The sequence below is a fragment of the Trachemys scripta genome, chromosome 10 (genome assembly GCF_013100865.1).
Source record: "Trachemys scripta elegans isolate TJP31775 chromosome 10, CAS_Tse_1.0, whole genome shotgun sequence".
Taxonomy (NCBI): Eukaryota; Metazoa; Chordata; order Testudines; family Emydidae; genus Trachemys; species Trachemys scripta.
This window is the reverse complement of record NC_048307.1, coordinates 74524341-74541286: the sequence shown is the minus strand read 5'-3', so window position 1 is coordinate 74541286 and position 16946 is coordinate 74524341. Positions and strand designations below refer to the sequence as shown.

Below are 16946 nucleotides of genomic sequence, written 5' to 3'. Positions count from 1 at the left end.
ATTTATTTTCAATAAGTTGGAAAATGACAGAAAAATGCTCAATGACCTAGAACAGGGGTTGGCAACCTTTGGCACGCGGCTCGCCAGGGTAAGCACCCTGGCAGGCCAGGCCGGTTTGTTTACCTGCGGCATCCACAGGTTCGGCCAATCGTGGCTCCCACTAGCCGCGGTTCACCACTCCAGGCCAATGGGGGAGTCAAGAAGTGGCGTGGGCCGAGGGATGTGCTGGCCGCCGCTTCCCGCCACCCCCATTGGCCTGGGACAACGAACCGCGGCCAGTGGGAGCTGCGATCGGCTGAACCTGTGGACGCAGCAGGTAAACAAACCGGCCCGGCCCACCAGGGTGCTTACCCTGGCGAGTCACGTGCCAAAGGTTGCTGACTCCTGACCTAGAAATAAAGCAAGCATGAACATGTGCAGATTCACTTCTTGAAGTCTTAAGCAAAAGCCCCCCAAAAATAGAGACAAAAAGTGTGGCCTCTGAAAAACTATTCCGTTGTGACTTTAAGATTTTGGGGTGCTTTTTTATTAAATAAAGGAAGGATACTTATTTTAATGTTATTTAAAATAAAAATAAAATGGGTATGATGAAAATTATTAAAATCAGTTTCTCAATTTTTCCTTTTTTAAACTCTGATCCTTTCATGGATTTTACAACCCGTTAAGCAGCTGGCTTGCATTTAAAGTAATTAGTCAGACTGTGCGTGCTAGTCAGCATTGGCCAGGATGAAAGCACACTATATAACCCTTTCTTCCTTCTCCTTGGGGTTTATAATGCCCCATGGATTGTTAAATATACTTAACTTTCATATTAAAGAGTCATTCATTATCTTCTGCAGTTGTGAGCATGTGAATGTGGGCATGTATATATATATGGAAGATAAACTGCCCCTGCACTTGGAAGCAATCTTCTAAACTGAACAGACAATAGAGTTCAGGCACAAAGCACTATGGACCTGCACCATTAAAGTCAAAAAGGAGCTTTGCCTTTGACTTCAACAGGAGTAAGGTTTGGGGCTATATGAAAGACTTTATTTTTACCCTTTATCATGCTTTTAGTGGATTATTTTTTAGTAGTATTTTTTCCTAGAAAAGCGGCTTATCCTGTAACACTGAAGGCCATTCACTCAGTATAGGTGGACTAAGTTCACTGGAACTTGAAGTTGCCTAAACAAACAGAAGTATTCTGCACACAGTAACTAGATAGGGTTTAGTTTCCTCAGAAAGAGTTCATAGTGTTTTTAAATGGTTACTGCTGCCCTCTAGCAGCTATTATGAGATTTGCCACATCAACTTTATTTACTAACCCTACACGCTTGTTTCACACTTTGAAAAAGGAATAGCAGACCGGGTGTTATTTCACACAATGTATTCATCCTCTAGAGATCAGTTTGCTGGGTATGCAAGCATATTAACAATATCTGTACTTAGAAATACAAGTATCTATCGGTGTCACAATCCTAAGAACTCAAACAAAGAAAACCATACAGCATATATCTGAGATCATTTTAATTGTTGTTTTAGGATATTAAATTCCAAATATTAAAATGGAAAAGAACATGAATGAATTTCTAATAATATTTTGCAGACTTATTTTATAGCCATATAAAACCAAGTGTAATTTTTCAGCAAACCCATAGAAATAATATTACTACAGATGTTTACAATAATGACCAAAAGCCATAATAAGATGGATCACTGGTATTTTTGTTTTAAATGAAAAAAATCACTCTTATACAGAAATAACAAAATGGAATAAAATATCTGCTGGGGGAAGCAGGAAAAAAATGAAAAAGCCTATGTACTTGAAAAGCTGGGTGTGTGAATGGTTTAGAAGCAAATGCCTCCGGTAAACTATGAAGGAAAATAAACCAGAACACTTTGCCAGTGAAGATGTGTGTGGAACATATATAAGCCTAGAAACGAGCCACTGCTTTTAGAAGGAGAATGTGAGTTAACGCCTGATAAAAACAAGGAGGCAGACAAGGGATGTTTTGTAAAATGCACCTTGTAAGCAGCACGCTAGGCATAATAATAATAATAATAATGGAGATATCCCATCTCCTAGAACTGGAAGGGACCTTGAAAGGTCATCGAGTCCAGCCCCCTCAGAGCAACCCATGATGCAATAATTAATGAATATCTGTCTTTTTCTGGAGCAAAAAAGCATCAAGTGGCATTAAAAAGAACATGGTAGCCAAGGCACATGTTCGTTAGTGAGGTGGGTAGGGAAAACCATCTGAGGACCAAGAGAATAGATGGTAGGAGCTCACACAGGAAGTGATGAAGAGCATGGTGCAATATTTACCACAAGGGTAAAGCTTGTGTGTTCAGGAAACTGAACTTTTTCTTGGGCCAATCCAAGGCTGTGGAATGAAAACTCACAGGAACGAAGGACCATCCTAACCACCTTCCTTCCACGTCAAGTGCAAACCATACTTCTTTAAACTTGCCTTTTGTAACACTTCAGACTGTACATAACATATACACACAAGCTGCTGGGCAAGGTGCGCACACACAAACCCCACAAATTTACCAAAACAAAACACTACACAATTCTCCCCTGGGGGAAAAGATGAGAGAAAGAACAAACCACATATGACAAGTTACTTACGTTGCTTGATGTGCTACTGGAAACTGCTCATATACTACAGTGATGAGGCTGGTATAAGAAGCTATATGGAAGAGAATCTATCTTAGGGTTTTACACTCTGCCCATCACCACAATCTCTGAGCACCTTCTCTACAGCAGTAACTAAGTTACTTGTGGAATTAACAGAGTCTTTGGTGCTTCTTTTTGGGGTAAAAGCCCTGTGTGGGGTAGGAATTTTGGTTAATTAAACTTTATTAATGTACTTTTTGTTTTTTAAGTGGATTTGTTTCGAAGTTTTTTGGGGTAGACTCAGTTGTCAATGTTGTGAGTGTCATTCTTACGGTGAACACACAATACGCTGGTGTGAGCACAGTTAACGGCCTGGCTACATAGCAAGTTACTGCACGGCAAGCAGGGGTGTGTAGCCGCACTCTGGGACCGTCACAGTGCTGTAGCTCTGTCCTCATGGAACATTACTGCACCGCAAGCTGTAGATTCACACCCTGATGCACAGTAACTTGCCATGTACATAAGCCCTAAGTCTTCCTGCCCACACAATCATTTGCCTTGCTGTAAAGATTGTTAACAAAGATCCCAGACGGAGCTATTTACAGTGGCAAATTTTGTGATATGGACATCTGTCCACTGGGAACAACCAACCACAAAGTTATAGCAACCTCACCTCTCTGAAACTATGACTACTTTGATAAATGCAAAGGGCATCTGGGAGAAAAGAAATGTATGTTCTCAAAAGGAATCGCTCAGCTTCTGAGGCGCGTACACCGACACATGCGTGTGTAGACACTCTGTGATCTATTCTAGTGCAGGCTGGTTTCTTTTTAGAAACATCTGTAACTGCAGCATAAAATGTATTGCACTGAGCAGATCTCTGAGAAAGTCTATGGAATGTGAGGGCCTCCAAATCAATTTACGTGACAAGCTTTTTCTTTTTTTAAAGCAAACACCATATAACAACTTTTAAATGGCCTTCCCAGGAGGATTCCACAACCGTATTTTTCATTTGTTTTGGGTATGCCAATTTTCCATGGAGTATGTATTAAAAATGTGGAGGATGTCATGTGAAAAACTTTAAAAAGTGGAAGTAATATTCAGCTGGTGAAAGATGAAGAGTTGAGGGCCCTAGAGACTGAAGTCCTCGAATTATACACAAAATAGGCATAATGGAAGCACAAGATTCCCCACTCCACTTAGGTAATGGGACTCTCATCTTTCATTGAAGGGACCACCACTAGGGATGTGAGGGGAATTCAGTCACCAGGTCCATTCAGCACTTGGCCTCTCTGGAGGGACTGCCAAAAAGCCAGCTAATTAATGTCAAGTGTGATGGTGTCTAGTGTGGTTTGGACTCTTGCCCACCTGGAACTCGACTGACACCAACTCATTCCACATAGGGCAGCACAGTCACCTGATCTCATTAGGGTAATGCCTCCCTAACCACATCAATATCACACAAGGAAGGGAGGATAGACTCTAATGATGATAAACTCGTTCCATAACATCCAGATTGTGTTACTTTATACATTTTTGACAGCACCTTCCATTTAGAGTATTAATCATTTAGGGTACCTTGCAATCCAAATAGGAAGCTATATTTTCTACAGTACAGTGAAACCTGTCTTATGCAGCCACCCCAAGGCCAAGGAAATATCAGTTACTACACAGGGTTTTTTTTTAATATATATATATATATTTTACAGGGATAAAAAAGTTGTATTGAAAAAAATCAAGTCTGACCTCCTGTATAATGCAGGAATTACCATAGAATGCTTTCAGGTGGTTGCCTAAGATAAAGGATTGATTGTTAGAGGTGGTACTCAGCATAGGTTTGAGATTTTACATTTTTCTTCCCAGAGCTGGGTGGACACTGCTTAACATTGTCTATTAACAGTTCTCGTTTTTAGATTAAACCACTCTGGTCATGTTCTTTCCCCTTGCATGTCCGTTTCTCACGATCATGCAGGTGATTGTGTTTACTGGAATCAGTGTATGTGGGAGGCAAAGTTTCAGAGTTACATGCACAAGCACTTACAGAAACCGAATCTGCAGCTGGCACATCCCAGTACTCGTAGCAGAAGTTGTTGCATGTTCCAGCACTCAGGGAAGAGAGACAACACAAGGTGATTTACCTGGCAACTTGTAACTACCCAACATGGCTCAAATTCCAGGTATTTGCAGACTTTTCACAATTAAGCCTTAAAGCAAAATCATTGGGGCAGAAAGTTGCCTAGTAAATCTGAATCATAGATCTGAGGAACTAATGATCTGATTGCAGATACCATAAAAGCAGAGAAAGTCTAAATTTATCAGATACCTTATTTGCTGTGAACTATTCAGTCTAACTGTTATAACACTTGCATTCTAAACAGTAGTCTTATTTACATGTATGCTGACAAAGTGCTCAATGCCATATAAAACACAGCCCCTTCCACTATAGTCTGGCAATCTGTAATCACATTAATAGCTTGGCACTGGATATCCCAGCATTGTGAAGGTATCACAGTATTTTTTTAGTTATGACCCAGTTTAAATAGAAATGCTTTATGTATTCATTTTTTAAATTTACTTTGTATCGAATGGTGCACCTCAATGGATCTAGTCAAGTGAATCCCAATCAATCCACAAAGTCACGAGATGGGCATGCAAGAATATAGAAATAAGCACCTCATGCAGGGGTGAATACTCTCCTGCTCTGCCTAGATTTGGGAAAAAGAGGGGAAACACGTGAGGAAATCAAACAAATAGATCTGCATGCACAATATCTATCTCTAAAGAGGTGGAAGAAGACTGATCAAACCACAAAACAACAACAGGAAGTTATTAGGGAACCCACAGAGAGAAAGGAAGAGCCCCAAAGCAATGTACAGAATGTTAAAACTGTCACAGAAGTGTAGGGAAATCATGACTATGTTCACAGGAGAAAGGTGTGGAAGAGAGATAGAAAGATGGATTTTGTAGAACATGTGGCCAGAAAAAAACTAAGCCACTCAGTGTACATCATTTCACAGAAATAAGTTGCAATGATACACAGCATAATCACACAGAGTTTCAGGGCAAAAAATACCTTACGTCTCAAAGCCAGCTACTGGCCTCACCCTTACCACAAATACAGAAACTGAACTTCAGCAAGAAGACCTGAGTTTCTGTTTCTTGTTATAGTAGCATATTTGAATGTTTAATGCTTTGCCAATTGAATCCTCAAATAACAGGAGAGAAAGAGACCACTTCATTACAAAAAGGCACATGTGTGACATCACAGTACTGCTAAGTGACAATTGCACAGTTGCCCAAAATGACTCAGAAGGGCAGTAGTATGCACAGTCACAACATATCAGCACTATGAAGGAGCAGAGCATTTCAGGTCTCATTAGAATGGCTCAATTTAATAACACACAGCACTTCGAAAAAGGACTGTAAGAGTAAAACAAATCAAAAAGGGATTAACTCACTTCTAATTCCAAGAATATCAGAGCTGGAAGTCTGAGGCCTCATATGAAAGGATCAGAGAGACCACCAAAAAAAGAAGTCCACTGTAGAAATCTGAGGGTCAGGCAGCAGTTACAAGGCCAGAGAGAAAAGATATTAAGCTTTTCTGAAACCCGGGAAATTGTAACAGAATGATCTTAACACCCTGGCATGCTGAACAGTTTTCAGCAGCACCCACACTATTTGTAAGTTTGTGTATTTCATTAATAACATGCACTTATGATGATTTCTTACAATTTATCATACCAAAGTTAAACATACACAAACATCCATCTACCCCACAATTTAACACATCAACTACTGATAATAAAAACTCCCCAAGACACAAAATTAACCAAACCCTTTGCCACAAAAGCACTTCTACTGGTTAAATTGATAGGACTTGAAACATACCCAGAAAGTCAAAGGGAATCATCAATGCGTGAAAAAATAAACCTATGTTTAACAAATACTTTCAGCAGTATAAATGTACAGTTTGGCTCAATCCAGTACATAGACTTATGCAGATGCACACACTCCAATGTGCAGTTCTTTCCTTATGAGAACTACAAACTTATGGATATAAAGCTACCGTAGGGAGGAGAGACTCAGCCTGCATGTGTCATAGGAAGGTGAAGTAAGCTGATTTGGCCTGCTGCCAAACTGCCTTGTGGTGAGAGTCTACGTCAGGGGTCAGCAACGTTCGGCACGCGGCTCGCCAGGGTAAGCACCCTGGCGGGCCGGGCCAGTTTTATTTACCTGCTGACGTGGCATGTTCGGCCGATCGTGGCCCCCCACTGGCCGCGGTTCACCGTCCCGGGCCAATGAGGGCAGCAAGAAGCGGCGCGGGCGAGCGATGTGCTGGCCGTGGGTTCTCGCCGCCCCCATTGGCCCAGGACGGTGAACCGCAGCCAGTGGGTGCCGCGATCAGCCGAACCTGCCGCGTCAGCAGGTAAATAAAACTGGCCCAGCCCGCCAGGGTGCTTACCCTGGCGAGCCACGTGCCGAACGTTGCCGACCACTGGTCTATGTCATTCCCATAGCCTAGATAAAGTGCAGTAAGGTCAGTACTTGGGCGATAGACTTCTAGGCCTTAACACAGGCCAGGTTACAGATCTGGCCAAAAGCACTCCAAAAAACTTAATCCTTGTGTCTGTGAATAGCAAGGGGACTTGTGCAGAATCCAGCTCCATTCTTAAATTGGCTACAACTAAACTACCACTTGTCCCCAACAGGAACCCTTAGGAGTCAGGTGAGTATTAATCAATTAAACAAAAGATTGGGCCCTTTCTCTCCTCGCTGTTAGCAGGGAGTGATGCTGAGCAGAACTCCACAGGCAGAGTAACTGGTGGATGGAAATTTCCCTCCTTCTCCAGGGAACCATCCTCCCCTCCCCTGCAGTTGAGCAAAGAGAAGACGAACACACACACCCAATCCCTATTTTATCCCCCCACTGCTTAACCAGTTTGTAGAAAGCAGCAGAGTACTACAGAGCTGGGTGAGATTTCAGCTGATTAGAGAAACTGTACCCCCCTGCACCCAAACACAACAAGTATAAGGGAGGGGAAGGAGGAAGGCAGAGAAAAAAGGCAAGATTGCCAGGAATGGAACAGTGAGAGAATAGGTGGGAGAGAAAGCTAAAGGGAGAATGAAGAAGTAAAGAAAGTAAGTAGGGAGGAGCAGAGGATTAAGGGAATGGGGAATAAGAATGAAGATGAAAAGGGGGAGCGAAAGAGAACCTGAGGGAATGAGGAAGAAACAAACCAGAGCAAAAAGGAGAATGAACCCTGGAATTAGCGCTATGAAGAGAAGGGCGAGAAGGAAATGGAGAACAATGAAAAATAGACTGAGGGAGTAATCTAGAAGGAAAGAAGAGGAGAAAAATGAAGAAAACAGGTGAAAGATAATGAAGAAAATCAAATTTGCCACTGATGTAACTGTGGATTTCACAGGTTGTGGATGGCAGTGAAGTTACACTAGAGATGAATTTAGCTACGTTTCATTAATTAGTACTTAATAGATGTTAAGAATATAGTTGGTGAGTTCTGAGGAAGTGCGCTGGCTGGCGAGGAGCAGTGAATCTGTTAAATGCATCTGAAGCTCCCAGCACAGCCACTTCCACTGCCAGCAGGTGGGAAGAAGCTCAGCCTGTCTGGGAAGAGCCACGTGAAGAAAAAGGTCTATACTCGGTGGGCAGTAGTGGCAATTCTGTGATTGTGGGTGGGGCAATGACAGACTTGCATTCTCATTTTAATCTCTATTAGAACAGCTAGGTCAGAAGTGTTGGCAATTGAGTAGGCGGGATGCTTTCCTCTGTTACTGTTGGACAAAAACCACAGCATAGTGTTAGGAAGGCCTGGATGCTGGAGGTGATGTCCTTCTGAGGAGATGGGGGAAAAAAAACAGCAGATTTATCAACTCTGGTATCTTGGCTACACACCAACACCAGTAATCTTAAATACCGCATGCAGATGTGGTTGCCCCATCTCAAAAAAAGATATATTGGAATTGGAAAAAGTTCAGAAATGTGCAACAAAAATGATTAGGGGTATGGAACAGCTTCCGTATGAGGAGCGATTAATAAGACTGGGGACTTTTCAGCTTGGAATATGATAGAGGTCTATACAATTATGACTGGTGTGGAGAAAATAAATAAGGAAGTGTTATTTACTCCTTCTCATAACACAAGAACTAGGGCTCACCAAATGAAATTAATAGGCAGCAGGTTTAAAACAAACAAAAGGAAGTATTTTTTTCCACACAACGCACAGTCGACCTGTGGAACTCCTTGCCAGAGAATGTTGTGAAGGCCGAGACTATAACAGGGTTCAAAAAAGAACTAGGTAAGTTCATGGAGGATAGGTCCATCGATGGCTATTAGCCAGGATGGGCAGGGATGTTGTCACTAGCCTCTGTTTGCCAGAAGCTGGGAATGAGCGACAGGGAATAGATCACTTCATGATTACCTGTTCTGTTCATTCCCTCGGGGCACATGGCATTAGCCACTGTCAGAAGACAGGATACTGGGCTCGATGGACCTTTAGTCTGACCCAGTATGACCATTCTTATCCTCATCTGTCCCCTGGAGTATCAGCCAATTAACATGTTCTTCTTCATTTCTTGCCCTAACTTTTTCTGCAGCACTCGTGTACACTGTTAACTGCACCACTTCTGGAGTGGAATGCAGATGCTCTTTAAGTAGTGGAATGCAATTGGAGGGAATGAGCAGGTTAATTAGTTAATATTTCTAAAGTGCTTGGAGTTCCACCATGGAAGAGTTCTAGGGAAATGCCCAATACTGTACTATAATTTCATTCTTCCTGAAGTGTATTGCAGCATTTAAAATGACCACAAGAGGGCACTACTAACACATTTTTTTCATGTCTAGATATAACATTCTATCACAGTCTATGACATATTTATCCATTTAAAGAGCTTGTGGATGATAAGTCTGTAAATAAAGATCTTAGGGTTTTTTCCCCATATAAGTGGCAATTTTTGTACAGAGTTGTACTGTGCATCTTGGATCATGTTTCCTCAATATGAACAAAAATTAACAAATTAAAGTGGTGATCAGTCAAAGAATACTGTTACCAAAATAGACCTAGGTTGACAAATAACTTTTTAAATGTGTGTGAGCTTCTTAAATAATATTCTCTAGGATTTAGGACAAGAATACTATAAAACGTGTTAAACTAAAATTGATTGAAATTAGGCCACACCAACTCTTTCAAGCCTTACTGATTTAATATTAACAGCTTTATATGTCTTGGGTATTCTGCATATGACATACACAGGGATGGTCATACGAGAGAGAATAGTAACAGACAAGAAATCTTAGACTGAAGCTCATCTTGTGTGACTGGAAAGGAATTTTCCCCTAGATCTGCAATAGGTTCTCAAATATGAGCAGACCCCTTAGTGCAGTGGTTCTCAAACTGGGGCTGCCGCTTGTTCAGGGAAAGCCCCTGGAGGGCCGGGCCGGTTTGTTTACCTGCCATGTCTGCAGGTTCGGCCGATCGCGGCTCCCACTGGCCACGGTTCACCGCTCCAGGCCAATGGGGGCTGCGGGAAGCAGCGCAGGACAAGGGATTTGCTGGGCACTGCTTCCCGCAGCCCCCATTGACCTGGAGCAGCAAACCACGGCCAGTGGGAGCAGCAAACCACGGCCAGTGGGAGCAGCAAACCACGGCCAGTGGGAGCAGCAAACCACGGCCAGTGGGAGCCGCAATCGGCTGAACCTGCGGACCCAGCAGGTAAACAAACCGGCCCAGCCCGCCAGGGGCTTTCCCTGAACAAGCGGCGGCTCCAGTTTGAGAACCACTGCCTCAGTGGTACATTGATACTGGGTATTCTTAACATATGAATGCCTCTGACATACTCTCCACGTGACTGCTATACAGCACAACATTGCTGCAGTTTGCTAGATGATGCTGATCTGCACTTTTTTAGTAAGTTAAGAGCATTTTCAGGCTAACAAACAATGTAAAATCCCAATGAAATGCACCAACCCTGTTAACTAGAGTCCCAGAAGACCTAGAGAACCAAAATATTAATTTGCTTATAGCAAATATGCCGCCACATGAGTAAAGCAACTAGGGTTTTAAACCCATCTGATGGCTGTGTTTAACAGCACTGCTTGGTTCGCTGGGTAGGTCTCTTGTTCGCAAACTTTTCAGGAGCATCAATTGGCACTTGGGAGGAGGTGGGGGGAAAAATAATAAATAAATCTGAAAGCTTCACATTTTCAGGAGGTCTCAGAAGGAAAACCTCCAGTGATCGATGTGCAGATACGAACCCCTATCTACACACATGCAAATAAGCTTTTCCACATGCACAGAGAGGTAACTTGAAATCTTTGCCAGAGCAATCAGAAAAGCCTGAGGAGAAATAAATACATTGAAATCTTTTTGAACTCCCCCCATCCATCCCAATATAACCAAACTGTCTGAAGTTTATTACATTGGTTTTTTAGACATTTAATGATTTCACATTCAGACTGATCCATTTCCTAAGTGGACATTTTCAGGTGCCCAGTAACTTACATTGTATTCTTTGCCAATAAAAGCGGAATGACCCTGAATATTTACTCTGTCTAATTTAATAGGTTGCCTTCTTTTACCTAGACAGAAGCATGTACGTAAAGCATGGGGCAGCGCAACCCATCTTCTAGGTAAAAAAGGCCAGTGGGAGCACATCATAAAATACACCATGCCATACACTGGCTCCTTATCAATTACTAGAGCTCCTTCAGGATCTTAGAGTAGGTCATAGCTATTTCAGGGACTGCCTCTTTGCAACTCCGTTGACACAGTGTCCTACCAAGACTTTATGGGCTGACAGATCCCAAGTCAGACTCTCAGTGGCAGGGCACTCTTGGCGTCTGTTAAATTCCCCTATTGCTGGAGAGTAAGATGAGGCCAGGACTTTCCACCTTTAAGAATACATTGCAAAACCTCTCTCTTACCCCAACACTGATGGTTGCAGATTAGTCCAGCTAAGTTTCTCACGAAGAAAAATCCATGAGTCAAAAGCATGATAATGGTAAAAGTCTGTGCTTTTAAAGTCGAGGGTTTGTGTATAGATATTATAGCAATGGGAGAACAGATGGCCAGATTGGCAGACACCCAAGTTTTGTACTTCTCTGTATGCAAATACAGGAGGAATTTTAGTGGATTGCACATCTCCCCAGGCACGCTAAACAAGTTGAGGATTTGGTATACAACATGACAGCAAACCAACAAAAATCCATCCTGCCCTGGATTGTCTTTGTGTTGTCACGTTACACTGAGCTGAGTTGTGCAATGCCTCGCTAAGACACAGCAAACACAATGTGAGATAGAGTGCCTTCTTTCTTCTCGGGAAACATTCCTCTGCCCAAGTTGCTCGTTTGTAGCAAGTAGAATCCTTTCCACAGAACCATCCAGCAGCAAGACTTGTTCTAACACATATGGTTTCTAGTGAACCTGGTGACATGCTGCACTGTCAGAAAACACTTCAACAAAGAGCAGTTCTGTTTAAAAAGTAAAGGATTTAGACTACATAACATCTATTTATTAGTGTTTTCAGAATGTCAGGAGCTGGCCAGAGAAAGATAATAGTCCCTGGCAAGGAGCTTACCCTCTGGCTAGGACAGTAAAATATAGTGTAGAAAAAATAATGTATCTAGTAATCAGAAAGGAGCCCAATAACAACCCAGGGCCCATTATAAGAAAGTGAATAAATCTGTAAAACAGGTCCATGCTTATCCTGTTACTCATGTATACTCTGTGTCTTATTGCTCAGTTTCAAGAGAGAAAGTGCTTATATGTTTGCAATGTAAAAGTATTCAGAGTTTTCTCCATGGACAGAGTGTTATAATTAACACTAATAATTATATTTCTGGACAGGCAAAGAGACCCACGTCTAAGTTCTTAAAGGAAATGTTCCTGCATACAGTCAATGACTATGTGCTACTCTCTCAAGCCAGCAGAGACCCAAATGCCAAACACGTTCCATAATATTTGAATAATGTCCCACTGATTAACTCATTTCCTCAATGTCTTTCTGACCTTCCTTTCACTAAGCCATAAAACATACACCCCAGGCCTTATTAGGAGAAACTACATAATCCCTATCCTCAGAAGGGAACCCTCTCTACAGTGCAGCCCTCAAGTTCTGAGATCTTTACTAACTTCCTCCCTATAAAACACACATTTCAGACACTGTCCTTGAAGTCACAAAGCTGTTTGTCTTCCCCATCACTACCACCCACTGGATTTCAAAACATCCTTTGGTTTCCTTTAAGTAAACTAGAATTGAACTGGGTCTTTTCCCAGAAGTAGGAGGAAAGCATGGGCTTTACAAAGTCACATTGCAAAGTGTGTAATTCTCAAACCTGGGAAAAGCAGCAATATATCTACCCATCCCCTCCCTTGTGTACCTAGGATGATTATATGACAGGAAATGTAACATTCTGACTGGCAGGCTGGCAGACAGAAGTAGTTCCTGATTCTCCTATGATTGACACCAGAGTAAGTGAGAAACCAATTAAGTTAGACTGGTGTGAAAAGAAAGTGAAGGGAGAATCAGGCCCATAGCTTATTCTTGTTTTTTTTAAAAAAAGGAGTTATCTGCTGTACATCAAAAGGAAGACTCACCGCAGCGATCCCTAATGACCAGGTTCCGGCCTTCTTTCAGGTGTATTGTCAGTAGGTAAGCAAAGGAGCTGGGCAAGCTGCTCAAACAGTCATTTCCTTCCTCAAGAGCCTGTGGCAAGGCAAAGAAGTCAGTCATCAGTTTCACCATCTATACAGCTCAGCTCACACACAAAAACATGCTTTCTGTTTCTGGAGTGACTTGAAATTCACAGGCCTCATTTCCTCTCCGTATGCAAGGGGGAATCCGCGTTACGCAGGTCTTGGCACATGCACACGCACACACACACACGCACGCACAAGCCGACTTTCAAAGGCTTTGTTTTAAAGTTTGTGTCAGAATTACCTATTTTCTTCATTTCAGTCGTAAATAGAGTTGGTCGGGAATTTCCAACCAAACAGAGCTTTATTGGAAAACGCTGACATGATCTTCCGACACATCTTGAGTTTGATGAACTTTTACGAAATCACAGGCAGAGTTCCAAAAGAAATCTGTCTGGTTTCCCGGCAGCCTGCTGAGGACCTTGGGGCTTCTAGTGTCCACAGCTCCAAAGCAGCCCTGCCAGGCAGGCTGCCTCAGCACAGCAATTATTTCTTGTCAATTTCAGATAGTCGCTGCCTTGGTCTGGGAGCATAATTCATTTTGAAACAACGTGTTTCTGAGCTTCCGAACTCAAATTCTTTTGGAATTTCTGGTCTGCAGGAAATTTCGAAATACTGAAAATGCCTATGAACTAGAAATCCTGAATTTCAGCCAGCTTTAGTAGTAGTCATAACAAACACATAATACAAATAATGGTAATCAGAACAACATCACACACATTCACAAGAGATAGAAAAGGGGTAATATAAGGGATGGGCCATAAGTGAGAATGACAAATAATACTGTAGATATGCATTGTACGCTGGTTATTTCTATTAAGATTTCCAAACCAGAGTAACATAAAATTATGTTCTTTTCCTGCTACTTTCTTGTACTTTTTACATTCATCTCCACTCAGATATGTTCATTTCCAATGTATAACATTTCTCTGGACAACTTTCATAAAGGTATCTAATATTTTACAGTCCTTCCCTATGTGTTTGTGCAGCATTTATCACAATTTATCACAATCTTGGTTGGGAACTCTAGCTGTTGCCATAATATAAACCATGATCATCATCCCGGCTGCATCTACAGTTAAAACATCTGATTTACATCACTATTATGGAGGAAGATAATGGAGTTCAGGATGTTAATGATAAAAGTCCCAAAGTTGGATCCAAATTTTGCAAATACACGTTAACAATGTACATTAACAATGCCTTTTTAACATGGCCAGCATGTGTCATAACCCAGTCTGATTTAGACCAGTGATTCTCAAAGCCGGTCCGCCGCTTGTTCAGGGAAAGCTGCTGGCAGGCCACACCGGTTTGTTTACCTGCCCCATCCGCAGGTTCGGCCGATTGCAGCTACCAGTGGCTGCGGTTCACCGCTCCAGGCCAATGGGGGCTGCGGGAAGCAGCGCAGGCCATGGGACGTACTGGCTGCCCTTCCCACACCCCCCGTTGTCCTGGAGCGGTGAACCGTGGCCAGTGGGAGCCGCGATCGGCCGAACCTGCAGACACGGCAGGTAAACAAACCGGCCCGCCAGGGGCTTGAAACCTGAACAAGTGGCGGACTGGCTTTGAGAACACTGATTTAGACTACCTGGAGGATGATGAAAGGTAATAAAAGCTCGAGCCCATATAAACATTGGAATGGCTCTACCCCCACACTCAAATAATATCCCTCAGTCCCAAAATCCACTCCAAGTTTTGCTGTATCTTCCAAATAGTTGAATACATACCCTGGTGCTTTTTGCAGCACATTTCTCCAAATGAAGCAATTTGTTAGGATCAGATTTTTCTCTAAGCAATACAGTTGGAAGGCGCTTTTTTATCCAACCCTTTCTTTTGAAAGGAATTTGAAAAATGTAGCAGCTTGTATGTGAAATCTCATTTGAAAATGATGTTGTTTTCTAGAGTACCTTAGTTCTTTTGATATGTGATTGTCTCACACCACTTCCCCTCACCCACACACCAAAAAACAAACACCACAAAATATTTTAAGGAAGCTGAAGATTCAGGTGTACAGTATTCCCTGTATTTGTAAGGAGCTGAACCCAAATCTAAATTTAACCTCCATTTTCCCAGATAGTCTGCTTGGGATTAAAAACATTTCAAACACATAAACTTACAATTTGTTCATCAAAAAGTTGAGAGGACATTGAAGATTCCAGATCTATCCCTTCACATGGATGCTGTTAAAAATAAAATTTAAAAAGATCATCAAATAAGCAAAAGAAATATTGGGATTCCCCTCACCTACCACAACAAATATTCTCAGGTCTTAATACTCCATGCAATATGTATCAAACATATAGATGCCTTTAAAACTAAACAGCTCTCTGCCTTTTCAGGAGTGGGAGGGGGCAGGCAGTAAACCAAAAATCTAAACAACTATGCATGCTTAAATGTAGCATTAAAAACAGGTTGACAAATCAGTGCTTCTGCGAAAGTGTCTGTAAAATAAATCTTCATTGGCATGGAGGTAGGGTTTGGAAAGGTGAGCCAATTTCAAGTGCGAGGTTCATAGTACAGATATCCTTTGCACAAAGCATTCATTTAGGCCCTGAACATGGGAAGGGCTGAATTACTCCTAACTTCCTATCGATGCCAGTAGGAGATGAAGGCACTCAGACACTTGAAAGACCCTCACTGTGTACTGCTCTCCCATTTTACCACAAACTCTGCTTATAAGGCCTCATCTACACATAAAAGTTGTACCACTTTAGCTACACTGGCACAGTTAAAGTGGTACAACCCTTCTAATATGAACCCAGTTATACAGGTATAAATGTATTTATACCAGCATAGTTTATTCCCAAGTAGGAAGAGGTATAAGCTACGCTAATACAAGACACCTTTACACTGATATAACTGCAGTCACACTAGTGGCTGTACCAGAATAACTATAATTGACAGACTTGCATTGGCACTAGCTATGTGTGGATCAGGCCAAACACAACCATAACGCAAACATATTACATGATATATTGCTCTCTTTACTTTCTGGTGGCTGGTCCACATAGAAAAGAAGAGCCTTCTAGTTCTTCCAACTATTGGAATTAGCCCTTTTGCTCAAATGCTAGAAGCCCATGCTTTCAGGGATGAATATTCCTGGTTAAAACTTTGCTGATGACCTTGGGTGTGGGCGGGGGATGGATAGAGACTGAGGAATTGTTACACTTCCACAAATGTAGTGAATTACCACTCTGCATTCCAACACTGTGCTAGCGATGCTATACTTATTGATGATAAGACTTTTTTTTGTCACAGTCCCAATTCCAGATGCTTAAAAAAAAGCGCAGGAGCAACAGCATACTAGAGATAAGGGGTAGGGAAATGACACTTCAGGTTGAAATTTCTAATTCACCTTCTCAATCCAAAGGCATAGTTATTTTTATGGGGAAATCTTTGTAATATCTCATTGTGTATTTTAGTTTGGAGATCTCTAAACCTGGGGAGAGGAAAAGAAGAAATCAAATTAAAATCTTAGAAATTCAAATAACTCCGCCATTTATATTTTAAAACTTCAAACTTGGCATGTGATGTACATCAGTGGTTCTCAAACTAGGGCCGCTGCTTGTTCAGGGAAAGCCCCTGGCGGGCCGGGCCGGTTTGTTTACCTGCCGTGTGGATGCGGCAGGTAA

The 16946-nt window shown here is 42.0% G+C and overlaps 1 protein-coding gene across 3 annotated transcripts in view; it reads right to left on the bottom strand.

Annotated features, from left to right (window-relative positions):
- Positions 1-16946, bottom strand: part of MCTP2 (multiple C2 and transmembrane domain containing 2) — a 177100-nt gene that overhangs the window by 117064 nt on the left and 43090 nt on the right. For all 3 annotated transcript variants that reach the window (XR_004647453.1, XM_034783932.1, XM_034783933.1), the window contains 2 exons: positions 15432-15494; positions 13216-13324 (listed from right to left, as the gene is read on the bottom strand). Coding sequence is in view for 2 of the 3 variants with exons in the window: in XM_034783932.1 (XP_034639823.1) it covers positions 13216-13324; positions 15432-15494 (172 nt within the window). In the remaining variant the exon portion in view is untranslated. The remainder of the gene's footprint in view (positions 1-13215; positions 13325-15431; positions 15495-16946) is intronic.